The sequence below is a fragment of the Micromys minutus genome (genome assembly GCF_963924665.1).
Source record: "Micromys minutus genome assembly, chromosome: 11".
Lineage (NCBI taxonomy): Eukaryota > Metazoa > Chordata > Mammalia > Rodentia > Muridae > Micromys > Micromys minutus.
In genome coordinates this window covers 8,697,123-8,724,008 of record NC_137980.1, presented here as the reverse complement: position 1 = coordinate 8,724,008, position 26,886 = coordinate 8,697,123, and the positions used below count along the sequence as shown (strand labels likewise).

The 26,886-nt window shown below is 37.5% G+C and overlaps 2 protein-coding genes across 5 annotated transcripts in view; one reads left to right on the top strand and one right to left on the bottom strand.

Annotated features, from left to right (window-relative positions):
* Window positions 1-5,777, top strand: part of RASA1 (RAS p21 protein activator 1) — a 66,510-nt gene extending 60,733 nt beyond the window's left edge. Inside the window, exons 22-25 of the mRNA XM_080925285.1 lie at window positions 749-837; window positions 1,872-1,949; window positions 3,395-3,529; window positions 4,416-5,777. Of these exons, the coding sequence (XP_080781411.1) occupies window positions 749-837; window positions 1,872-1,949; window positions 3,395-3,529; window positions 4,416-4,499 (386 nt within the window). The 3' untranslated portion in view covers window positions 4,500-5,777. The remainder of the gene's footprint in view (window positions 1-748; window positions 838-1,871; window positions 1,950-3,394; window positions 3,530-4,415) is intronic.
* Window positions 1-26,342, bottom strand: part of CCNH (cyclin H) — a 60,619-nt gene extending 34,277 nt beyond the window's left edge. For 3 of the 4 annotated variants that reach the window (XM_080925288.1, XM_080925287.1, XM_080925286.1), the window contains exons 1-9: window positions 26,139-26,342; window positions 24,920-25,042; window positions 21,382-21,455; window positions 20,145-20,355; window positions 15,729-15,892; window positions 11,378-11,448; window positions 8,986-9,097; window positions 8,548-8,608; window positions 7,678-7,753 (exon numbers count right to left, since the gene is read on the bottom strand). In XM_080925288.1, the coding sequence (XP_080781414.1) occupies window positions 7,715-7,753; window positions 8,548-8,608; window positions 8,986-9,097; window positions 11,378-11,448; window positions 15,729-15,892; window positions 20,145-20,355; window positions 21,382-21,455; window positions 24,920-25,042; window positions 26,139-26,255 (972 nt within the window). In that variant the 5' untranslated portion in view covers window positions 26,256-26,342 and the 3' untranslated portion in view covers window positions 7,678-7,714. The remainder of the gene's footprint in view (window positions 1-7,677; window positions 7,754-8,547; window positions 8,609-8,985; window positions 9,098-11,377; window positions 11,449-15,728; window positions 15,893-20,144; window positions 20,356-21,381; window positions 21,456-24,919; window positions 25,043-26,138) is intronic. The other variant, XM_080925289.1, reaches the window with a different exon arrangement.
* Window positions 26,343-26,886: the final 544 nt, after the last annotated feature.

Genomic DNA, 26,886 nt, shown 5'->3' with positions numbered 1-26,886 from the left:
ATGTAAACATTGGCCTTAAACTGCCACAATATTTAATCTGTGTTAGATTTTACAACACAGTCCAAAACAGTGAGTCAACGTGTAGGAGTTGCTGGCTGCAAATGTAACTAAGCTGGTGGAACACTGACAGATTATTTGTGAGGTCCTAGGCTCAAACCCTCGTACCAGATAAAACTCAGGTAAGAAAATTGCTGAGTTTAGAAATTCAAGGTTGCCCATGGACATGGATCAGGCCTTAATTGTCAGTTACTACTTGGTAGCTACAAATAATTTTCATTTATATTCTACTTTCTATGCTGTACAGGGAAGTTTTTCATGAACTCAAAAATTGATCTTTAAAGTCAACTAGTGGCCTGCAAATAATGTTAGGGAATTGCTAAGATTGCAAAATGCTGCCCTAAGTGGGTTGAAATTAGCTTTGTGCATTGTCCTTTAAGAACTGTAGAGTGACAGTCTTCTAAGCAATAAAGCAGCTTTTTGAAGTATTCTGAAATATCAGCCAGTTGAGAATTACTCAAGTTTGTAGTTTCCTTTTCACAAAAGAAGCACTGATAACAAAAAGTGTATTCAATTTTCCCCTTTTAATTGAACTTCTTTTGAATAGTTCTTACATTTTTAAGGGATATTCTGAATAAAAGATTGTTAGTATTAACAACTAAAGAAATACTAAAAATGCTGAATGTTTAACTATTTATCTGAAAGTAACCTCTGGAGTTGATGTCACTGGCTGTATCCAATTTTCTTCTAGATTCCCCATCTCCTATTGCTGCAAGAACATTGACATTAGTGGCTAAATCTGTGCAGAATTTAGCAAATCTTGTGGAATTTGGAGCTAAGGTAAAAAATATGTTGATACTTAAATTCATAAATCACATCACATTTTAAATGGAAATTTAAATTCATAATATACCAGGTCTTAAAAACATGATTGGAGTGATACAGTTTTCTGCTCTTGTGACTTAGTATGTGACAAATTTCTTAGCAAACTCAAGGTATGTACATACCACTAGTCAGTATGCAGTCCTGTAACTGATGCTCAGATGTAACCGGTATTCTTCCTTACACTTCCTTTCAGACTTGTTCTAAACTTTGGGGTATGATTAATAATTAAATACACATTAGGCTTTTGCCACTATTGGTTATTATTATTTTTTGCCAGGTTTTTTTTTCCCCCGAAAAAGATTTATTTACTTTTATGTGTATGACTATTTTGCCTGCATGGTTATGTGCATTCTGCCTAAAGAGGCCAGAAGAGGGCACCAGATTCCCTTGAATATAACAGTTGTAAGCCATCATATGGGTGCTGAGAATCAAACTCTGCCCTCCTCTGCAAGAATATAGTGCTCTTAATGCAGAGACATCTCTGCAGTCCCACAGATCTCTGGTCAGCTGCTAGGGATGTTACATTATTGTTCTTTGAAATTCCATGCCTACATCTTTGGGATTTCCAATTGACAGTTATCCCATTTGAAGCTTGTTGTTGACACTTTACTAAGTTATAAATTATAGTGTATTTGGATTAGTGGGTTAGGATTTAGTTTAAGTAGTTTACATTTATGGCTTATGGTTTATCTTTGGAATTTACCTGAAACCCAAAGCATATTTTCCGAACACAGGGAGTTTTTGGTCTCATTGTATGTTAATTCCCAATAATGTGTTGGATTCTTTATAATTTATCAGTAATTAATTCTAGATCTACATATAAACAATTTGTGCCCACCTTAATGATTCTTTTTATTAAATACCTTCATTCCTCCACATAGCTGGAGGAAGATTTCTCATGCGTGAATACTAATTCTTGCAACATGTATAGTTTTTGTTGTAAAACAGTTTTTTAAAAGGCATATAAAATTAAGTTTTTAATTTTTTAGGAGCCTTATATGGAAGGTGTCAATCCATTCATCAAAAGTAATAAACATCGCATGATCATGTTTTTAGATGAACTTGGGGTATGTATATCATTTTCAAGTTCTTTGAGAATAAGATTAGCCATATAAATAATAACCTTTAGATGTTAAAACCAAGACTTCAAAATAAAGTCTTTTCTAAAATGTTTTTTCACTTATTCTTGCTTATGCCAAGCATACACATTGTGGCTTTCAACTAACGATCTTTCAGACTGTCTTTTCATTCATGCCCTTTAGCTATTGTTGGATAACCTTTCAAGTTGTACCTGGAACAAGATTTGAAGCCATTTATATTGGAACTGAAGTTAGAACTAGATGAAATAGTATAATGCCTCACTTTAGCTTTTATGTACTAAACTGATACAAAAATTTAAGTATATATTTGCAAGACCCTCAATAGTAAAGTTAAATTTTCTACATATACATTTCATAATGTGGTATGTGTACATGGAGAAAAAGCCAAAAATTAGCATGCATGTGTGAGTTGAGCCAAGTTTATGTCATCGAAAGTGTAGGAGACTCAGTTGTAGTAGTGCATTCCAACTCAGAACTTCATCTTAAAACACATGTCAAGAACACACTGTGGCAAACAAATGGGGTTAGTAGGAATGCCACAGCACAGGAAACTTACATGAACTTCTGCCAAGCTTCTATTAGGAGTATTTCTAATTAAAAGTAAAGTTAGTTAGTGTGTGTGTGTGTGTGTGTGTGTGTGTGTGTGTGTGTGTATATATATATATATATACACACACACACACATATATATTCCTATTAACCCACAAGTTCTGTGAAGGCACGCCAGCTTTTCTCCTTGTAGTCTGTTATTCACTAAATCAACCTAGTAAATAAGTGAGTCTATTAAAATAAATGTATTTGAATTTCTTTTAAAAACTAAAATGTTCAATTCAAGCATTATTATTAAAAAGAGGAGTACATATATAATCTATGATTGTTAGTTCTACCACGTTAAATTTTACTCCAAGACCTAATACAGTATTGGTATTTAATGCAATACAGAATTATAAAACTACTATGATGGCTAAGTTACTTCATGGAGCTTAAACATGTTAATGTCTAATAATCCCATATTTTGGAAGTTATCTTGGGCAGAGTCTAGAGAAACTGCAAAGTAAAATTTTTTTTCATAATTTACTTCCTCTTTAGATGTTAATTAATTTAGGTATTTTAGTGGTATTCCAGTCTAGGAAATTTAAATTGGAATGATATTTATTTTGCCTAGGTTTTAAATTTAAAAAGAAAAAAAACAATTCACAATGTCATTCTATAGAAGAATGTAGAACCTGGCTTCTTTGTAAATAGAGGTTCCACAACCTATATTTAGCAGAATTACTTGAATAAAAATTTTTGTACTTAGTTTTATAAAAATGTGTGTATTATATAGAAGTGTTTTATACACAGTTATAATAACTTTAGAAGAGACTACAAGGATTTTTATTTCTAAATGCAGTTTTATGATTCCCTTAAAGAATGTACCTGAACTTCCGGACACTACAGAACATTCTAGAACTGACCTGTCTCGTGACTTAGCAGCATTGCATGAGATTTGTGTAGCTCATTCAGATGAACTGAGGACACTCAGTAATGAGCGTGGTGCACAGCAGGTAGGTTTTTACAAAATGGCAGTGTTCATACTTCATAAATGGTACATTTAAAAATGGCAGCTGAGTTACTGTTGGTAGTAAGGCATGTTATTCTTTCAGTTACTCTCATACCAAGTACATGAGCAGAATTACTTGTGAAACATAGGAGAACTATATAAGAAATTTGAATAAAATGACTACAGATGATACCTTATAGTGATTCAAGTTGGTACAGATCATAACTCACACCTTAAAAAGAATTAGTCTGTATTAGATTTCTGCTGTCCAAAAAAAAAGATGTAGGGGGTCTATTCAAAGGGGAACTAGTACTGTAAAGACTTTTTAATTGACCTAGTGATGTGTCATTGGAGATAAGTCACTCTTTCTTGAGCTAAGGAAGTTAAATGGGGAGAAAAGGGAATCACATAGGACGCATAAATCAAGATACACACATCCTAAATCTGATTAATTTCTCCCATGGTTTCAGAAGGCAGTAAATGCTACCACCACACTGCCTTCTTACCTGGTAGAGATTTTGCCAATGAAATTACATTGGTGATTATCAATTTTCATTAGCCTGAAAGTCTAGAATCCTTACCTTTTCTTTTAAATTGAGAAAGCAGTCCTTGCTAATTAGTACAATTGGAAAGCATTGCTGTTGTTTAACTTAGATTTTCCAAGGATTATAATGACAAAATCTAGTGCAGTAAGGCCTTCTCTATGTTGGTTACAACTAAAAATACTCAGTTTAAGTAATTAAAACTCCGTGTTATGTGCATCCCAGCACCTTAAGAATCCCATTGCTTTGATGTAGCCTTTATCAAAACTAATCAAATCCTATAACTGAAATTTTAGACTCCTTATTTGCTTAATGAATTTTTCTCCCCACTGTTTCTCCTGTGTCTAGCATGTACTGAAAAAGCTTCTGGCAATAACAGAACTGCTTCAACAAAAACAAAACCAATATACAAAAACCAATGATGTCAGGTAGCAGCCCGGCGTTCTGCATGGATTCAGCATGCCCAGCGTGGTAACTCACATCACCATGTCTCCTTTGCTCTTGCCAAAAAGAAAAAAAAAATAATAAAGAGAGAAAGAAAAAAAAAAAAAATAGCAGACCTTTCCACATTCCAGTGATGTGTGAGCTATGCAAGCAGAAACCCAAGATTCTGCTGGAGAGTAACTGCCAGCACCTTTGCAAGCTATCTGTGCAGAACACTGTGCACTTTTTCCACGCGGAATCTACCAGACTCTGAGCCTTGGTGTACAGGCACTCTTAACAACAAAAATGCTATGACTGACTCTGTCTTGAACTTTGAAAATATATTTTCAGTATATCCAATTGCCAAAGTTTTGCTGTCTGTCGGAAAAGGAACTATGAAATCAACTGACTAGAAAACGCCTCCTATTGACAACAGAATTTAACTGGATCTCAGACAGTTCTTACTGTAATTTCTTCCTTATGAACTTGACCGTTTGACTGTTCAGTTTCCAGAGTTTGACATTATAATAGGAACAACCTTGCTGTCTACTTTTTAAAAATACTGTGCTGTTCTTCCTGGAACTGTTGAAAGATATAAAATGGATGATCTATTGCTCATCAGCTTTATTTTTTAAACATACCACTTATTTTGTCAAAATTGTCAGAGACTGTATTTAGATCCCATGCTTCTGTTAAAATGTTTACAACAGTACATAGTTTTAACTCAATAAATACTATTGGTCATTGTACCAATTACTGCATGTTACCCATCTGACCACTGTATAGACTGCTGATGTCTTATGTTCAAACAAACGCTAGGATACTTCTGTCACTTCTAAGATGGTTTTTGTTATCTCTGACTATGCAGACAACCTCAACCACTTAACAACTTGCACCTTTCAATTTGTACTTGTTTTTCCTGCTGGATATTTAGTTTGTATAGTTCATCTGCTCTTGTGTGTGTATTTTTGTGTGAAGTATTCACAAGGGTTAAGTTAAAATAAACTAAGGGATAGCTTGCATACCTGTTTAGCTTACTATTTATCTTTATTATAATTTTCTTCCTATTTTAGGGATAGTTCAAGCTTTAATATCAGAGCAAAACCAGGGGGAGTTTTATTGTTTCTTTCACAAAGGATTCTATTTATTTACGCAGTGTACAACTTATTAAGGAACATGTCTTCCCTCCTTCGTTTTGTTGAAGACCAGACTTTAAAAGTGTGTAGCAGAGTATTCTTAATAATCAAAAGTTTTTTTTTTTTTTTTTAAAAAAAAGAACCACCAAGGGAGGTGTTAAGGAAGGTTTTAATAAAGTTTCTGCAATAAAAATTGTTTTTCTAAAGGCCTAGATCCATAAAACATTTGATTGTATTTCTGAAGAGATATTGTTTACAGGGAAGATGTTAAGTAATCAGGGTCCTAGTTCCCTTTGCTGAGGATTAAACTGAGACCTAAATTATATTCTATAGAATACTCAGAGTTCTCCCTAGTTCACATATACGGCTGAATGCTGCCAATACAGTAAATTTACTGTCCCCACATGGCGTCAATCAAGTTAGCCTTCTAGGCTTTCCTGTTAATGCAGTTCCCATTATTGATGTTGGCTGCACTACGACAGTAACTATCTCTGTCCTTATAAGGTGAAAGGACTTTGGAAAACAGGGAAAGACCCAGACACTAGTTGAAGACATTTTGTCCTTACTGATTGTGAGTGTTCAGCCATGACAGCCTAGCTACCATTTTTGAAAAGTCTGAAGTTTCTCCCTTTTCTACCATTTACTATGAAGGAAATCTGATACCCTCACTTTTGTATTTAAATCACATGCTTACTCTCTTAAATCGGAGTGGGAAACTTGTTACATTCACAGGCCCCTTTAGTAACTGGGTGGTCAGTGATAAAATAAAATCTTTCAAACTTATTTTTAACAGGACTGGGTAGGAAATTTTCAGAGAAACGCATGGCCCTTGTTCTGACACCAAATTTAGTGATGTGGAAGAAAGACGGAGACACTGCGAGCACTTGCAGTTCTGTCTAGAACTTCAACTACACTTGGGCATACAGTTGTTCGTCCTTACTTTCATAAAGCGTTACTTTATAAATTGTATTCCTGAAGAACACAAGCAACTCAAGCCATACAAATAATTACTAGAGATGAACATGCATATAGAGTAAACATCACCGTTTAAAAATATAACTAAATGTTACCTATTCTCCCTGGAAGTGTATCTTGCAATATGTAAGCTGGGTAGATTTAAATGCAAGGTACTTGAGTTTCTCAGGATTTCTTCAAGCCCATTTTTCAAAAAAAGAAAAATCAAAACAAAACACGGTCTAGTACACATATCTATCTGCAGTTTGGCCTTAATTGTAGCACCCACTATTCTATTCAGCAAGTACATGTTGGTATGTCAAGTGCTGCTGTGAACAGTCCTAGCAGGAGCAGGCATTCTCGTTTTTCCCAATCTCTATCCGAGGTGTATAATTATTAACTAAAATCACAGAAAAATAGAGGCATGTGGTTTGGGTTTTTACATTAAATTATTTAATTTTTGAATATAATTTATATATAAATTCCTAGTCACTATTAATTCCTATTTTATATGGATTTACTGAGAAATGATCAATGGTAAAATTGACTATATCATTTGTTATGACTTATCTGTAGTAATTTAAGATTTTTATCTATACTCAAAAATTCTACTTTATTTAAACTTACATGTCGGAAACACTTTGGAATAGAATTTAGCACCTACGTACTAAGTAAGTGCCCGTGCGTCCTAAAGCTTAGTAGTGATTCATGAATAGTTTAGTCTAGTGAGAAACATTTCTAAGAGCTTCTGGAGGATGAAACCTGTTTCTTTAGCACTTCTAATGTTTACCTATTGCTCAGGTTTTTTGTTTGTTTGTTTGTTTGTTTTTCTGGTTTATTTCTTCTAAATGTAAAGGTTTATATATTATATTTTGTCTAAAACAATATAAGGAAGTATACTACTTTGGCCACCACAGGAAGACATAGTTTGCTACTAATCCTACTGAGTCATGAATATTCAAACTAGGTGGCATTTGGCCTCTTCTGAAGCTACATTTTATAAAAAAAGAGTCACAAGGAAAATATAGATAACAATTAGAAAAGTTTAATATTCCCTGATGTTTTCACACTATGCTGTGGCCAGCCATGCTTCTTACTTGGTTGGTTGGGCACTGCTGCAGTCATGTGTGACGGTCAGAGAGCATCCATCAAGTCATCGTCGGTCCACTCCTCCTGAGGAAGAACATGTGGGAAGGGTAACACTGAAGGGTTGAGCCATTTGTTGTTTACTTCCAACAGTCTACTGAGATGTTTGCTGTTTTTGAGATGCTCTCCTGCTATGGCTGCAGCCAGCTTTGTATGCTGCTGTATCTCAAGTGCTAGCATTACAGGTGTGTGTAAGTCCTGTACTTTATTGTGATAATGCCATGGACCCAGCCACCCACTCCTTGAAGGAGAAGGTAAGGGCTATCCTTTGCCTCTGCTTCCTTATTCTTGACTACTTAAGAGACAGTTTTTAAAACTGGGGTAAGGCAAGGGAAGGATCCTTAGAGAATAGATCAAATTTAGCAAACCACTGCCTTCAACCATAGAAGTTACTTTAAACGTGGCTCACCATCATGTGGAAATAGACCATGGATAGGCTTCCTGATGAACACCATGTGACAAGCTGCTGCCTTTTGCCCCTGCCACCTTGTCGTAAACCCTCTGCCATGCCTTCTCCTGCCATGCATTCTAATCCCCCTGGAACTGTTACCCAAAATAAGTCTTCCCCTTAATTTCTTTAAAATTTGGACTGCATAAACAGGTGAGTAAAAAAAATTATAAATTCAAACTTAAGAGGTACTTGTCCTAGTATTCAGAGGACTGAGGTAAGAGAACCGGAAGTTCCAGACCAACTTGGATTAAAGGCTGATGCTGTTTCAAACATTCTCAGCTCCATCTGTCTATAGTGCTTGTAAGAGTTCAGAACAGTGCATTCCAGAGAATATAAATGGTAACGAGTTTACCTTTAGGGGAAAACATACCTCTTCCTGTTTGGGTTTCTTTGATACATAGTCATCGTCTTCATAGCCTTTCCTCTTCTTCCTATAATTAAGCAATTGTTGGTTAGCAAAATTGACTGTGGCAACAAAACCTATGAAATAGGCTAGCAAGGCTATATGAATTATGACCCAATGGCAGCCCACGGCTACCTTGACAGCACTCAGACTGAGAAAGTAACAGTATTGCCTTCAGTTCAGACTAACATGGGTTAACAAGAGTGAGACCCTATCTTCCAAAACAAAAGACATCATACAGGCACTAGATAGCTCAGCTTCCGACACACACAGTCAGTATGCTCAACTTTCTTAAGTTTGATTTAGGTGCTAAGGCTAATAAACTTTGTACCAGTGACATAATTTAAGTAACAACTGAACTCACTGACTTATTATGATCATAACTTCTGCAACATGCCTACTTACGTAACCACATTAAGTGCAAGGTCAGAAGAATGACATCGCTCCAACTTCTGTTTCAGAACAGCAACTTCTTCAGACCTGGGTGGTTCATACTTTTTTACTAGATTTCTCATGCCTACACAGGATACAAAGGTATTTAATAAAAACTCTGTTCAGCCAGATGTAGTGGAACATGCCTCCATCTTTGCACTCAGCAGGCAGAGGCAGGTGGAGTTTGAGGACAGCCTGGTCTAGAATAAATTCCAGGAAAGCCAGAGCTACAGACAAATCCTGTTTTCAAAAACAAAACGAAACTAAAGGGGGGGGGGCTATTATATAAAGAAAGCATAATAATGTAGTTTCAGGAGGCAGAAGACATTGGTGATGACATATTCTTACAGTCAAGCAGCAGCAGACTTTAAAGTTTCAAAAATGAGTATCTGCTGTTTGTCACCGTATACAGCATAAATATAAGCATGCTGTGTATAATACTGGCAGTGACTTTTTACAAGTACCTCCATGTTTACATCTTGCTCAATTTAAGGCTTTTGAAATAATCCCTGTGATTTAGTAAATACTCTTTATTCTCTACCACCAACCATACACATGAACAACTATCCTGTAGATGTTGTCCCAGAATATATCCTTTTAGTTACCAAGAATATAACATCAAAAAAGAATGCTTTCCTTAACAAAACATTAAAAACAAACCATAGATCATTAAAGATAAGATTATATAAAATACTTTCTATCTTGTGATTCAAGATCAGAACATGATGAATAGTCCAGTGACTTATTATATGGTCATGTGCTTTCAGACTGAAATTGGTTACTTGTGATTGGACACCTTTAGGTCAGTGTTTTTTAAAATAAGATTACCTTCATATTATTAAAGCTGAATATTTTGTGAAGCATTATCTTTGTTTCATATTTATTAAAATAAGAATAAAATAAAGACAATATAAAAAATCAATAATTAAACTGAAAGCTTAAAATAATCAGGGTGTTTTCTTTATGGTCCCTTCTACCAAATTGTAAGAACATATTATCAAATCACAATTAGCTTTGGAAGTGAACCCTCTAGTGGTAAATACGAAGACCTACAGTTTATAGGGAAAAACAAAAAACATCCTTCATTATGCTCAAGAGGGAATCCAAAATTACTTAAAGCAAAGAATCACTTCAAGACATGAAACTGCATGACTTGAATCTCAGCTTTTAGAATAAGCAAACATTAAAATGTACACACATTTAGCTATCACTTAAACAAAGGTCTGCAGTCTGGTATTCTATTGGTTTGCTTTACCTGTAAAGTACCTATGAACATAACTGCCATAAGGAAAACCTGAATGTGACGGCATACCCTACCATCTTAGCGCTCACAAAACTGACTCAAGAGACTTCTAGTGTAAGTCTAGCCTGGGCTATGCTGCTAGACTGTCTCAAAAACACAAATTAGTGATATACACATATGCCATATATGTATGTGCATATATATATATATATATATATATATATATGAATTAATTAAGCAGAAATTCTAATCAGAATTTCTAAAAAGGATTTTTCAATATTAGCACCAAGGAATTTATGGCAAGCCTGTTATTAGAGTCTATATTAATTCTTCAAGGCTCCTATTAAAATTACTACTAAGTTGTTGGTGTCTTAAAACAACATACTGTATTCTCTCACACTTCAGAGCCCGGATATCTGAAATCTTTTTTTCCCCTGGGCCAAAATTACAGTATTGGCAAATTTTGTCTGAAGGTGCTAATGAAATTGCTTTTTTGACACATCACCCCGACTTTAAAGAGCTACACACCTTTTGTTGTCTAAACACTTTTTATTACTGTCTCGAACGTCTCTCTGCCTTCTGTTCATGAGGACCCTGTGACAACGTACTTCTCACTTCAGTAACTTATGTTACCATCAGCACCTTTGATGAACTATCCTGTACAACTCCATCTTCTGCAGTCTCAGTTGACAGGTACAGGTTCCACAGATAGGACATCGACGTCCTTTAAGGAGGCATTTTTTAAGCAGCATTCTTCATGGGTTTTTGGTGAAAAAGTGCTGGCTTTGTATTGATAATAAAATGTCCAGCACATGAGAGATAGTAACTAGTTAATGATCCAAATGTAAACCTTCCCTTGAAATTAGTTCTCTTGATCCTAAATGTCTACCATGTATTTTTGGACACTTTAAAAAAGATATGTTCTGACTTAGTCCTTCCTAAACCTCATATCCACATTCTTTTTTTATGTCCTTCCACATACCTTTTATTTACTCTCACCAATGGATCTTCAACACATTTTGACACAGTAATTCAATAAAAATAAATTTAAATACCAGTCTACCACAGCACATTAAATACCAGAATATTTATTGAGAAAGCAGCTTTGTTAACAGCACTTACTTTTCATTATATCCAGTAACTGTGACAGGCAAGTTCTGTTGTCTTTCAGCATTAGACTCTCTGATAAATAGCTGGGGAAGAAAAAACAAGCTAAGAATATTTTAACTCATTGAAAGCACATAGCACACTGAAAAGACAGGCATAAATTATTTACCTCCATGTTTATTTTATCCAGGACAGTTTTTGAAAACTATTCTATTACTTATTGAAAACTATTCTATACTATTTGAAACCTCCACAGTACTAAAACCTATTACAGCCACTTCTGCCAGCTTAAGAGACGGGTACTGTCCAAAGTTAAAATTTTATTATATAATTCTCAGAGATAAAAGTACTAACAGCCAATATTTAGCATTTTTATACTAAATGTTTGTTATAGATACGGCGTATTTACAAACCTAGCTAACTTTATGTGATTTATGAAAAGTCTGCACTACAGAGACAGATTTAAGTAAGCTTGAAGGTAGAAGATGTGGACGATGGCACTAGCTAGCTTTCTCCCTTCAGTAACAGTGTCAGTGTACCTACCAACACAATATCACCTCATGCTTTATAAGTCTATCACATTTTTATCAAGTCCAAGGCACTCTCAGGTCTTTCAAAAATTATATAAAGAAAACTTTCTTCCAACTAAATTCCAATTTCCAATTAAACAAAGCATTCAAAGAGTTCCACAAACTGTTGTTGGTATATTTTAAACTACCTAGATTAAGCTATATGACAAAACTTTGGTAAATGTGTCTCGTATTAACTGGTTTCCTTATTCCCCTCTTGTTACACATTTGCAACTTTCCAGAAGTTTCTTTTTATTCTTTCCTCTTTAAGTCACTTTTTTTGGAAGAGGTTCTCATGTCACCATTAACAACCTAGCACAGCTCAAGGTATTCTTTACTCCAGCCACTCCTGCTCTCACTCCCATGTGCCCTTACGGAGACTCCACCTAACCTCCAGACAACTGTCTTCTCTACTTAGCTCAGGGTTTCATTCTCGTATTCCTCAAGTGTAGTACAATAGAATCTGATTAAATGTTTACTTAGTAAATAGATGAGATATAAATCACAATAGGGTTAAATCTATGTAATGTGTTTGTACACAATGGGTATACTAGGGCTAGAGAGATGTCTCACTGATTAATGGCACATACTGTTATTGCAGAAGACCCAAGTTTGGTTCCCAGGATCCATATCTGGCAGCTCTGACCACCTGACCAGAGACATCTAGGAGAGGCTAAGGCTAGCAAGTGACTTTCCTGAAGGACGCCCACCAGTTTTGCATGGCTTATGATGAGTAAGCTCTGAGATGCAAAGTCCTAAGAGATTTGCATCTCAGGATTGCTTCTGGCAGCTGATATGCCTTTTCCTATTACAGTTTATGGATCCCTGAGCATTAGCTTACCCTATTGGACATATATCATGCAAATCAACATAAAGATGAACGTTTATGAATTAATGTTGTTTTGATAAATTAATGATTTTATAGAATTTCTGATTTAATTCAAATAATTTTATGAGGAAACTTTTAAGAGATGGTTTAGTTGTTTTGCCAGGATATATAATAAAGTTAGAATCAAAACCAGAATGTGTTCATTCTTCATTGAATAGTAAATGCGGCATAATGGGGTCTACAATGAGCTCTCACAATTATACTAAGAAGAGAAATGGGTTTGGGTCAGATCTGTGATCAAGGTAAAATACTCATTCTAGGTCAGATCCAAGGATAGAGCCACAGATGTGCACCAGGATAAAACAAGGCCATGTAAAACTGTTTGCTTTGAGCTTATATGAAACAATGCTTTGAGCTTAGTATCTGTCCATCTGTAACTTCTGTTCTGTGTAACATTTTATCTATGAGGTAATTTTCTAAAGAACTTTTGTCTAAGAAGATATAAAAAAAGCCAGAAAGAAGGAATGAATTGTGGCATTTGGGGTTCAGCCCCATCCAAATGTATATATGTATTTGTCTCTATATATGTATATACATTCATATGTAGGTATACGTGTATGTATATAAGTATGCATGAACACTTACAGAGCTGATAAGACAGGTGGTCAGGCTTGACTGGAGTGTGTGTATAAATTTGTATGTGTGTATGAATGTGTGTATGTGTGCATGAATGTGTATGTATGTATGAATGTGTGTCGGTGTATGTGTGCATGAATGTGTATGTGTGTATGAATGTGTGTGTATGAATGTGTATGTGTGCATGAATGTGTATGTGTATATGAAAGTGTATGTGTCTGTACATATTGCCCATGTCAACGATTTTAGTTCTTTTCCTTTCTTTTGTCTCTGGTTCATGAAAAGTTAATGAGTTATAAGTCTCTCACCAGGGAGGGGTCCTTGAGCTAAAAGACTTATTAAAGCACAAATAGTACGAGAGCTACAGAGTCAAACTCCAGCACTTATCAGCACAGGACCGTAGGAAAGAGGTCTATTTCCAGAGGCCATCAGCCTCTGCCTGCATAACAGAGAGAGTTAGAAGGTAATCGATCACCAGCCTTTGGCCTTCATCTAACTCTGTCCACTTCAGCCCATTTCCCAGCTGAAGCAGGCCTCTGGCACCACCTCTACCTCTGGAAAAAGATTACACCCTTTTGCTGGTCTCCATGCATATGGCCTTGTCACATGGCATATACTTACAAGTATAAAAGAGGTATACATACACAAGTTTAAAAAGGCTAAGGCCAAGGTTCTTTATCACAAATGCAAATATGTTTCAAAATTTGCAACTGTTCATACTGTATAAAGCTACCTTACTATATATACTGCCTTATGTGAAGTAAGGTATCTAAGGATCCACAATTTTGGTACTTCTGTAGGAATAATAAACATTCCCAGTGGGGAAGAACAAAACTAAATCACATTATTTGATGCTGTCTTACTACTGTATTTTGACATTTTTAAGTATATAAAATAATTTTAAGTTCAGAAAATTTTACATTCCTTAGCTAAATATAAAGATGAAACAAAATCTATTCATAAGAGAAATCAAATATGAACAATAAAAGGTACTATAAATTGGAAAGCAACTGGAGTCTAACAATCATTTCTAACTGACAGTTCTTCCAGCTCTGTAATAATATACTGAGCACTGTCACAGTGTAATGTACTGCAGCACTGTCACTGTGTAATAATGTACTACAGTACTGTCACAGTATAATAATATACTACAGTACTGTCTCAGTGTAATAATATACTACAGTACTGTCACAGTGTAATAATGTACTACAGTACTGTCACAGTGTAATAATGTACTGCAGTACTGTCACAGTGTAATAATGTACTTCAGCACTGCCACAGTGTAATAATATATTACAGTGCTGTCACAGTGTAATAATGTACTACAGTACTGTTACAGTGTAATAATATACTACAGTACTGTCACAGTGTAATAATGTACTACAGTACTGTCACAGTGTAATAATATACTACAGTACTGTCACAGTGTAATAATATATTACAGTACTGTCACAGTGTAATAATGTACTACAGTACTGTTACAGTGTAATATATACTACAGTACTGTCAGTGTAATAATGTACTACAGTACTGTCACAGTGTAATAATGTACTGCAGCACTGTCACAGTGTAATAATGTACTGCAGCACTGTCACAGTGTAATAATATATTACAGTACTGTCACAGTGTAATAATGTACTACAGTACTGTTACAGTGTAATAATATACTACAGTACTGTCAGTGTAATAACGTACTACAGTACTGTCACAGTGTAATAATGTACTACAGTACTGTTACAGTGTAATAATGTACTACAGTACTGTCACAGTGTAATAATGTACTGTAGTACTGTCACAGTGTAATAATATATTACAGTACTGTCACAGTGTAATAATATAGTACTGTTACAAGTGTAAGAACTAGTATGTGTATAACATTAAAAAACCGAGTGGAATTCATTCACATTAAGTACTCATTGTAATGTCTGCGTCTATGTGTGTTCATGTACTGGCTATATTATTTATGGTTCAACTACAATTTTCAATATTGATATATGCTAAAGCACTATTTCTATAAATTGTTACTGAAACTGTTATGCTTTACAACATATGATACAATAAATCAGATTTGCTCCATTAACACTGCCTTGTAAATCTCTCATATACTGGTAGTATACCTGTTTTCCAAAACTACCTGCCACACTTCCACTTTAGTCAGAAAAGTAATCTCTTAGCTCAACAATACTCGATTAAATTATTTCTTTAAAGGCAATTTCCTTCTTCATCCACAAAACCAGATATTTATACAGAACATTGTCTAATGAAATTTACCTAAAAATTCAGACTCTACTAAGAAGTAAAACTTAATTTGTTTGGTAAAACAAATTAGTACCTTTCCATAGTAATTCCAGCCCTTGAGGCACTTGATAAAATGGCAGTCAGGGCAATTTGTGAAGGTGTGTATAAAAGATAAGCATCTGTCAATGCAACTCTACTGAGAAAATCATCAGCCGTTTTTCTCAGAATTTCCGGATTCTCCAACATGGGGTATCGAGTCTAGAAAGAAAGTTCATAGGTGTTACCACTTCTGAGAATTTATTGGATAGCCATACCATTAAAAACTACAGTAACTAGTAGGTACTTAAGAATGATTTTTAAAAAGAAACTCCTTTCCTGTGCCCCACAAATGAATCTTTCCATGCTAGACTGTTTGGTATGTACTAATAGAACACAGCTAAATTACCGTCATCAAATTCTGAGTGTTTTCACTGATAGGACTTTCAAATGTTTTTGGAATATGACCATGATTAGAAATATATGCTTATAAGAAAAAGAAGCATATGCTTTAGCACATTAATACTTAATATTATTCTCAATTTAGTACTTTTCTAAGTTAGAAAAGGAAACTCCTTGAGATTCTACTGGATTCAAGGCAAAGCCAAGCTGTATTAGATATATACTCTCCAGTAAGGACTGAAAGGCCACATTAGAATTATACCAAATCACTAGTTGTCTAGTGTGTACTGTCAGCGCATAAACGGGAACAATGACGAGTCAATTGGCCTTCACAATATTATGCTGTCTGTCAATTGCTTTCCCTAAGTTTCAATCCCTGAGACTGACTTATTGTCAAATCCTAAAGTACTAAGACAACCTACAAATATTCTGAAACAAAGTATCAGGGTCAACTATAGAGTCCCACATAGGCCTAGTCATTGTCTCCAAATATCTAACCTCTGAAGTGATACATGTAGTCATTCCCTCTTTCTCGGGATTTTGCTTATTTTTTTTTTCATGAGGTTCTTGTAAATCTTAGAGCATATAGTTTTGAATTCTTCTTACCCGATCTGACTTATTAGAATCTTCAAAAATTTCTTTGCTGCATTTTTTAGGAATATATGTGTGTGTGTCTGTGTGTGTGTGTAAGAATGTGTGTAATATGTGCACAGTGCCCATAGACACACAAAGGGGTGTCAGTTCTCCTGAAGCTGGAGTTACAGGCAGTTTTGAACCACCAGATGTTGGTGAACGTAGGTCCTCTGGAAGAAAGCAAGCATTTTTTAACTGATAAGCAATTTCTCCAGCCTCAATTTCAACAGTATCTGAATCTAATTTCTATACTTTTGATTCCTGGGAATTGACAGAAATATCTACGAAAGAGGTCTTGGGATCCTACTGTAAATTCAAATTCACTGACGTCTCAGCATAATAATCATGTTTTCCTAGAAAATTTCTTCTTTCATGAGTAAGGCTCAACGGACATCATTTTATAAAAAATGATATCTGCACTTAATAAGGATAATAACTAATTCCATCAAATCCTCGGATACAGTAGTATTTTTACTCAAACTCTCTGTGTCAACACAGGAGCTTGTATCTTCTCTAAGGCCAATCATACCGTTTCCAACCACATGCTAACCTCCTGTATATTGTTCCTGGAGAATCTACAGTCTCTGGTTTCTTTTAAGGTTTTTTTATGTTTGTTTTTTTTTTTTTTTTTTTTTTTTTTTTTATTACTAGCTCACTGGGTCAGTACTTAAGTTGTCAATCTCTTCTAGAAAGCTAACCATGTCTACATCCAGCATTTCCTCTATCTTACCTCTTTACAATTCAGAGAAAGAAAGAAAGAAAAAAAAAAAAAAAAACTGTTTAATCCAAGTTAAGTATACAAGTTCTGTCCTACAAAACAACTTTTCTATCAGTCATGGATAAGAGGCATGAGTTCTACGAGGTTCTAAAGCAGCTGAACATTTCCCATCATTCAGTTATTTCATAAGCATCACAAGTACCATTTTTGTAGTGATGCTTGTGTATAAAAGTCTATGGTTCAGTATAAGACACAAGTATGTAACAGAATTTTCAAAATATGATAAACAACTATGCTATTGCTTATGTTCTTGCTGCACTATACATCTGTAATTATTTTAGAGCGTCTCTTTTGTACTTAGCAAAAAGTTAACTTTTATGTTGAAGTATGTTTTTTTCTACTTAGTAACAAAATGCTAATTACAAAACACCTCAGGCACATCCATAAGAATAAAGAAGCGTATGAGAGTATATGACAGCTCCATGCACAGTAACACCTAGCTAAGGACAATATGTAAAAGGGAAAGATGGCGATATTGATCACACAATGACAAGTTTATCTAGTGTCTGAGAATGTATGCAGTCATTAAGGAACGTTTGTAAGAAATGTACTTGTTTCTCTCCCTTTCCCTTGACAGCATCTTTCTGTGTAACCAAGTTGATATGACTTCTAGGGCTCTCCTTCCTTTATGGTTTTAAAACTTTTATTTTCTTTGCTTTAATGCATGTTGATGTGTATCTGTGTTTTGCCTGCATATATGTCTATGCACTACATGTAAGCCTGGTGGTCACGAGGGACAAAAGGCATTGGATTCCTTGGAACTGGAGTTACAGGAAACGCTACAGTGCAGGTGCTGGGAACTGACCCTGTTCATCTAGAGGACAGCCAGCACTCTCTACAGCCTGCTGTCTTTCAACTTACTCCCCTAAAGCCACCAATCTGCTTTCTTTTTCCTTCTACACTTCAAAGACAAATGCCAACAAAATCGTGAATGACCTTTCTAGCACCAAATTCAGCAAACATTATTAGCCTACATTTTCTCTGCCCAATCTGAGCAGACTTGGAAAGATTTTCTGCTTACTTACAACAGTACTCTACTTCCTTTGATTTTTCTAACAATCCTACAACTCTGGCTAAATTCTAGTCCCATTATAAGCTTCTTCGTTTTTCAACTACCATTTGAACATTTCTTATGGCCAGTCCTCATTGTTGCCCCTTTGCCCAGTATGATCCACTCTCTTCATAATGCAAGACACATACACATACCTGACTCTGATGGTATAATGCCTACTTTGGCTGTCAACTTGACTACACCTTGAGTTATCTAGAGCCTGTGAGTAATTTTGCTTAATTAATACACTTGAAGTGGGAAAGTCCACTCCTAATCTGGATTTCTGAAGTAAGAAGACACATCCTTAATCCAGACCACTAATTTGGGTCACACCGTCTGCTGGAAGCCTATAGAAAGAACATGGTAGAAGGTGGCCCTTCGTTTCGCTTGTTTACTTGCTCTTGCCTTGCCAGCAAGCCCATTCCTTTACTGGCATTAGCACTTACTTCTTTGGGATCCCAGTGTATACTGAAGACGAGCTGAGACATCCCAGCCTCACAGACCTAACAACTACTGGATGGGTTCTAGGATCTTCTGTTCATAGGCAGTCTTTATTTGATTAACTTGACCACATCCTAATAAATTCCTTTTCTGTCTTTACAGTTCGATCCTGTTACTCTAGAGAGACCTGAGTAGTGCAGATACAAAGTGATGTGTGAGGTACCAATAGGCCATTCCACACTGTGAACCCAGTGCCAGCTCTGGACAAGGGTCTCACTGTCCTCCTCTATCAGTGTCTGCCTTGCCTTTCAATCCTCCGTCTTCTGATACGGTATTCTGATTTCCCTATACAAAACTTGCCACATTAATAGTTATTGAAGGTCCATGAAAGTTGTCACATTCCTGTTTTGTTTTTAGGTTGCACCCCAAAACATGTTTATCATAAACAGAATATTCACAGCTGCTTACCTGAGAGTAACCAGTTCTTGACTTTTCTTTGACTGTACTTAGACTATTCAACAACTTAAACTGACTCATCACATTAACATATGTATTAACAGTTGGCCCATGTAAATACATAGATATAAATTCTATACATCAAATAACACATGCACATATTTATATTACAAATTTTGTGATGTACTCACACTACACTGCCAAGCTGGTCTTGAACTCCTAGATTTAAAGTGACCCTCCACCTATGATCCTCCCACCTAAACTTCCTGAGGTCCTGAAAATACAGGTGTTACCTATTTACTTATAATTTTGGTGCTTATATTTGTGAACTGAGTTTATAAAACATTTAAAATAAGACCAATATATCTTTTAGTTTAATTAAGAACTTTTTGAGGTTCTATAAGTCACTAGGCCTATATCTATGACAATATATATATATATATCAGTTATAAGAGTTACTATAATTCCTTAAGAACATTACTATAATCTCATAATCTACTACAGGCTACTAAACCAGAAACAAACTCTCCATCTGGACTCTAACACACACTGAAGTTTGAAAACTACTACACTAGAAGAGCCGGCAGAGACTCTCAGGTTCACCTGTGTTGTAGCAATTAGGATATTACCAGTTATACAGTTGTTAATTCCTTTTTTTGCAAACAATAACAAAGGAATGGCTCTATTAGCTAATTTTGTTTCAGTAGGTTTACCTTTATATCAATGAGGAAGCCTTCAAATGGTCTATACGGATTGTGGACAATAAGGTGAAAATTAAGTTGTTGTATAAGTAGTAGTTCATACTCCAAAATCTGTTCCAGTGCCTTCTCTTGTCCAACAGGACTCTCTCGAAGATTTCCAACAAACTGAGGACTAGACACATTGAATTCATCTACTTTGCAGGCCAAAAATGCACAAGTAAGCCTACAGAAAAAAATAAGGATGGGAGAGATACCTAAGTATTACTTAAAGTACTTTGTAAACTGCATAATATTTACATATGACTATGCTAGACACTGCATAACATTTTTAAAAAGTGAAATAGAAGTTAAAAAGTGTTCCTCTTTAAACTTTTATTATTAGACTTTGGAGAAAGTATTAAGTTAGGTTGAGCCATCATCTGCTACTGCCACAGCATTGAACCGTCCCGTCATTCACCACAGCATTGAACCGTCATTCACCACAGCACATAACCGTTATTCACCGATAGCCTCATGTAGTTCAACCACAGACTTGGAAAAATAACTAAACAGTGTGTATCAAAAAATGGAAGCTTTAACAGAACAGAACACATACATATACCTTATGACCACAGAAGACAGGGAATGGTAGTTAACACTCATTTTGAGTATGTGATTACCAGCTTGCAGGCAAACAAGAACTTCACCTGAGTACTGAGTAAGTTCAGAGAGAACTAGTGTAAGAAAGCTACTGCTGTGGCCTTTAGAATCTGAAGTACAAACAGGCCTGAGCTTGACTGGTGACAAATAAATAACCAGACAAACAGAAGCATGAATGACAGCACACAGTCTGAGTCCTGTACTGTCTTCTCATGTATAATGATAAACATAGAGCTTAGGAAAGAGAAGAAACAGCACAAACTTCTGATTAGCCAAAATGAACATGAAGTTACAATATCCATAAACGAGAAAGCAGTTACCTCAAATGATTCTCAGCCCGAGCACCAGGAGAACTAGCGTACTACTAGAGTAAGGAGGTGTGAGGGAAACGGGGAGTGGGAGACAGGCGCAGTTCAGGTGGCATCAGCTATGTAGACATAACAGCAAGTAAGACCTTATACCCAAACAGAAACCGATCCAAGTTCATATTGTTCCTAATTGAAATCAGCAATTACCTCCCATATACATCCCACGGAAAAAGGCCCACACATTATAAACATTTTCATTTAAAACAAAGCAAAACAAAACAACAAAATGAACTTATACTCACATTATTATCCGAGGGTGATATTCCATTACTGAGTTATTAAGATAAAAGCGCTTGAAATACATACAAGCTGTACCCTAAGATTAAAAATAAAAATACAAAGATTAAAAATAAAAATACAAAGATTAAAAATAAAAATACAAACCTTTATAACTTCAGGGCCCACTTCTATGTTACAGGTTAAATTTCTTAAAAATGACTTCCACTTCAATACGTGTGAATTTTCCTAATCAAAGTAAGTTACACAGACTCCACAGAAACACTGCCGCCCTGCCCAGGAGCTGCTGTGCTCAAGCTTAGGCCTCTCCCATCTCCAAGGCCTCCAGCTCCCACCCGACTTCCTTTTCTACCTGCCTTATGCTCAGTGAGTCAACTGCCCACCAGCCCACTCCCAAGACCCCAGCTCCAGGAGGGGTCGAGTTACTAGCCCCACCCAAAACACTAGAATCCTTGGATAAGAGACACAGAGACAGTGCTGTTACCCTAACTTGCCTTTAAGCACAATTGCTGGGCGCAAATACCTCCCGTCATGACCTTACCAATTTATTACCTCCATCTCTCCTTCCACGCTAAACTTAGCCTGCTCCAATTAGCCCCTACAAAACACCTTGGGCCACCCGCCAGTGACAGAGGCCACAGGCTCTAGCTGCCCTGAGGTCTCACATGGTTGCTGCGTGCATTTTCCTCCGAAGCATGGCAGAAAAGCGCCTTCTCTCCTGCCCTGCAACTCCTTCCTCTTGGGACCTGGAACCCACCTGTACCTTCCACCCAGCTTCTTTATTGACAAATCAAGAACCAGTTAGGGAACTAGACCTCAGAATCTCCCCTTACTGTATTATTTTAGTTATCTGTCCCCAGCCTATGTGGAGTAATCCTTTCTGTAGTCAACTCAATTAAAAATATATGTATGTGTGTATTAATTTTAGAATTCAGAGCAAAATGAATACTTATACTCAGAACATTTTAAGGACAGAAATACCAGTGATCACAGGTTAGCCAATTTTGGAAAAGTGCTAATGGAAAACATGATTGGAGCAAAAAGCCTTATCCCTGTCAACTCCCAACCTGCAATGGGCCATGATAAGGAAACACTGCCAAACTGCAGCACCTCACATCTGCCTGAATACTTCCCATCCCATAGTTCCCACTGTGCAGAGTGCAGCCATCTATCCCAGCCCTGTAACCCTGTAGATCACTGCTATCCTCACAGAGAATGGCAGAACATCAGTGACAGTAGACATCTATCAAGGGTCAGAGGCTATACTCAACTAAGAACTCTGTCTTCACCCACTCAATCACTTAACAGTGAAATGACCTCTTATTTACTTGATAACAGGGAAACTCCTCTATTCAAATGCTTCAAGAGTTGTCAATTTACATTAAACAACAAAAAAAAAAAAAAAAAAAAAAAAACCATTTATCCATTGTATAGATGGATTTCATAAAGTTCATTGAAAGACTGCTTGACCCAAAGAGATAATTTAATCCTACCAGCTCATTCTTCAGTTTCTGTAATGAAAAAGGATAAAACCATATGTCATCATGGAAACTAATCAACTGTATCTGCTACTCTTTATGACTGTTACCTCTCTCAGATAAGTCTACAACTTTAAAATAAACCATAAACACTTGTAGATTTATTTAATATTTTCAATGTTTTTTTTTCTATTATAAAAATGGAGGAACCTTAGAGTTTTTCTCTATTGGATCATAAGTAATAATCATTTGCTTTTGAAACTTTAAAAACAGCTGTCTTAGTCAGGGTTTCTATTCCTGTACAAAACGTCATGAAAAGAAGCAAGTTGGGGAGGAAAGGGTTTATTCAGCTTACACTTCCACATTGCTGTTCATCACCAAAGGAAGTCAGGACTGGAACCCAAGCAGGTCAGGAAGCAGGAGCTAATGCAGAGGCCATGGAGGGATGTGACTTACTGGCTTGCTTCCCTGGCTTGCTCAGCCTGCTTTCTTATAGAACCCAGGTCTACCAGCCCAGGGATGACTCCACCCACAATGGGCTGGGCCCTCCCCCCTTGATCACTAGTTGAGATGCCTTACAGCTGGATCTCATGGAGGCATTTCCTCAGCTGAGGCTCCTTTCTCTCGATGACTCCAGCTTGTTGACACATAAAACCAGCCAGGACAACAGCCTTTCATACTTTACTACCAACAAGCCATGAGAATAATAAGCAAGGTGAAAGTGTTTTGGACACCCTTAACACCATCTTTGTTCTTTGTTGTTTAGCTTCTAAGATGGATAACCTACTCCTCTCACCCATGCCCACTCCAGTACAAAACACACACTAAGAACCACATAAACTGATCCTGGAACATTTAAGCCCAGGAAATACTCAGTTGAGAGTATGCCTGCCAAGCATGGAAGTAGCTGTGTGTTTGATCCTGTGTACTAATTAAAACTAGAAGTGTAGTGCCTACATCCCAGTGAGGTTTAAGCACTCGGACCAGAAGTTCAAGGTCTTCCTCTGGAATATTATAAACTCAAGTCCAACATGACTTATAGAAGACAATCGCAAAAAAAACAAAACAAAGCCACCAAGGAAACAGTAACAATGTCACCTCTAATGTCCTCTAATCAAAGTTTGAAAAGATCTTATAGCAAGAGTAGCAGCTGGAACACAAACCAATGAGCATTTCAAACAGAAACTGAGGTTAGCAGAGTTTGAAGAGCACTAGTTTATATTCTAATCTCAATTCTGTTTTACAGTAAAGAATATGAGAAGACGAGGATGCCACATCCTGCACAACACACTATAAAACAAAACTGGTCATGTCCTTACTCATAATATTTAGCAACTAGGAATTAGGCAAATTACTTCATGAGAGTAAAGTAATGCAGACCCCAGGGATAGTGAAGGCTGGGGGAGTGTAAGGAGGTGACTCTAGCTGAGGCCCCCAGGACCAGGACATATAGCGACTGAGATATCCATCTCCTGTAGCCACCCAGGACTTTGTGAAACCCATCCACAAAACCTTCAACCCCAAATCTGTCCAGCCTATCAGCTGTGCAAAGATGAAGATGGAGCAGAGATAGGAGGGAAAGGCCAACCAAAGACTGGCTCAACCTGAGACCCATCCCATGGGAGAGAGCCAACCCCTGACAATTATTGCTGGTATTGTGCTGTGCTTGCAGACAGGAGTCTAGCATTACTGTCTCCTCAGAGGCCTCATCCAGCACCAGGCAGATGAAAACAGATGCAGAGACCCAGAGCCAAACATCAAGAAGAGCTTGGGGCGTCTTGTGTTAGAGTGGGGGATAGGAGTGAGCAAGCCAGAAGAATGAAGGACACCACAAGAGGACCTACAGAGCCAACTAACCTAGGTCTATGGGAGCGCACAGAGACTGAACTACCAACCAAAGAGGGCTGGATTGGGGAGAGGCTTCCCCTTCCCCTTGGTCAGAGGGATTTGCAAAGAGGTGGTGGTGCAACTGAGATGTAAAGTGAAAAAAAAAATTATGGGAAAAAAAGGGCAAAGAATAGAAGAGTTCAATTCTCTCAAGCCAGATGACAAGCACATTACTTACCACAACAGACCGTGGCATAGCTGGCTTAAACACGGAACAGAATTCCAATAATCTCTTTTCATAGTATTTGCAAAGTGTCATTTCTTCATGAGGTTCAAGAAACACTGGGTCATTTGGAAGAACCTTTAGACAGAGCAAACATTCCAATGTAAGTTCAGGGAATTAACAGTAAAACTGTCTTCTCTGTCCTGCTTATATTTGATTTATACCATCAACAACAACAACAACAAAAATAGACCTTACATTTTGTTTCTCTTTGTAAGTTTGCTAACGATACGCAAATATATATGTATTATATATGTATGTATGTATGTATGTATATACATATATATATTCCCAAGTTCTCAAACTGTCAACTGGACATTTTTAAACCATCATGACCAAGTATGTGCCAATACACTCCCAGGTTTGATACCATTATTTGTAAATTAAAAAGAAGAGAACATATTTTCACGGTTGGAAACCTCCCACTGTGTCACCCAAATTAAACAGTGTCCCAATGAAAATGACTCAGTTCATCAGCTGCCTGCACAAATCTTATTTGCCTGAAATCTGTGAGGGCTACTATAACATTACCTCCGGACAGAACAACAGAAATGAGTGGGGGAGTTTGTAGGAAGACCTGGATGGAGGGCCATAGAACAAACCACACTCAGCTGGCTTGTGTCAACTGTTTCCTTCCCTGGTGCAACCTTTTGAGTGAAGGCTGTTTCTGGAAAGCAGATCCAACAAGCCATCCTTTCCCCATCTCAAGTCTTTGAAAAGTTCCCTTCAGTTTTGGCATGAGTTCCAACCTCCTTACACTTCCACGTGCAAGTTGCTTGCCCACGTTCTTCAACCACCGATGCAGAGAGACAGCTTCACCCACGAATGACAACGAGCACTCCCCGTACTTGCCCTTGAGTCTGACTCACTAGACACCAGCGGTTGTGTCTACCTCCCCCTCCCTCCTTGCCAACTACATAGAATGGTCTGTCCTGACATCCTGACGGACAAGTGACCAGTTCGAGTCCCGCACTAACTCCGCACTCTACCAAGGCTCTTGCCATTTCCCAGGATATTACTCGTCCCTCTGTCACGCCAGCCCGGGACTTGGCTGTCACATCAGTCCCTGTCTGCGGTGAGCGCTCCACAGGCTTCCAGCCTGCAGACAAAGCGGGACCTCAGGAGGGCCCCCAGGTTCAGGGTGGGCACAGGGGCCAGGTCGCGGGGACCTCACCTTCCCGTTAGCCACAGCTTTGCACTTGAATTTGCGGTTGGCGTCGGCCCGTAGACGCGCCAGATGCTCCTCGCTAGCGAAGGTCCAGTGCCGCTTCTGGCTGCTACTGTGGTACATGCCGTAGCCCCTTGCGGGCCGCAGGGCCGCGACAGAAACAGCGACACTCCGGGAGACAGCAGCCACGAGCGACAGCCAACGCGCGAACCCCCGGCCCAGACCGCAGACGCGCGCGTGACGTCACGGTCACGTGCCAGCTTCTGCCGAGGCGTTTCCGGAGCCCGTGGGAGGTGTTCCGCGACGCGAGAGGGCGGAGCCTCGGGGCTCCCGGGCTTGGGGAGGTGTCTGAAGGGCGTGGCCCGGCAGCGTCAGAGAGTGGGCGTGGCCGCAGGGCTCCAGATTCTAGAGGAAGCTTGGGCTGTAAGAACTTCAGGCTTAAGGGACATGTGGGGAGAGGGACTTAGTTAGAAAATGGAAGTGCTGAATGCCAGTTCGACCTACAGCTAATGGGATCTTTCTCCGGAGCTTTTTATTTCCTCCCAGAACTCCCATCTCTGAAGTCAAAGTGGATGCTAGTTTTATAGGTCTTGGTATTTGCACCAATATGGGTGAATCTCACAATAAACAATAATAATCCTTAAGAGATTTACATTACTACTACTACTACTACTACTACTACTACTACTACTACTACTACTACTACTACTACTACTACTACTACTACTACTACTACTACTACTACTACTACTTT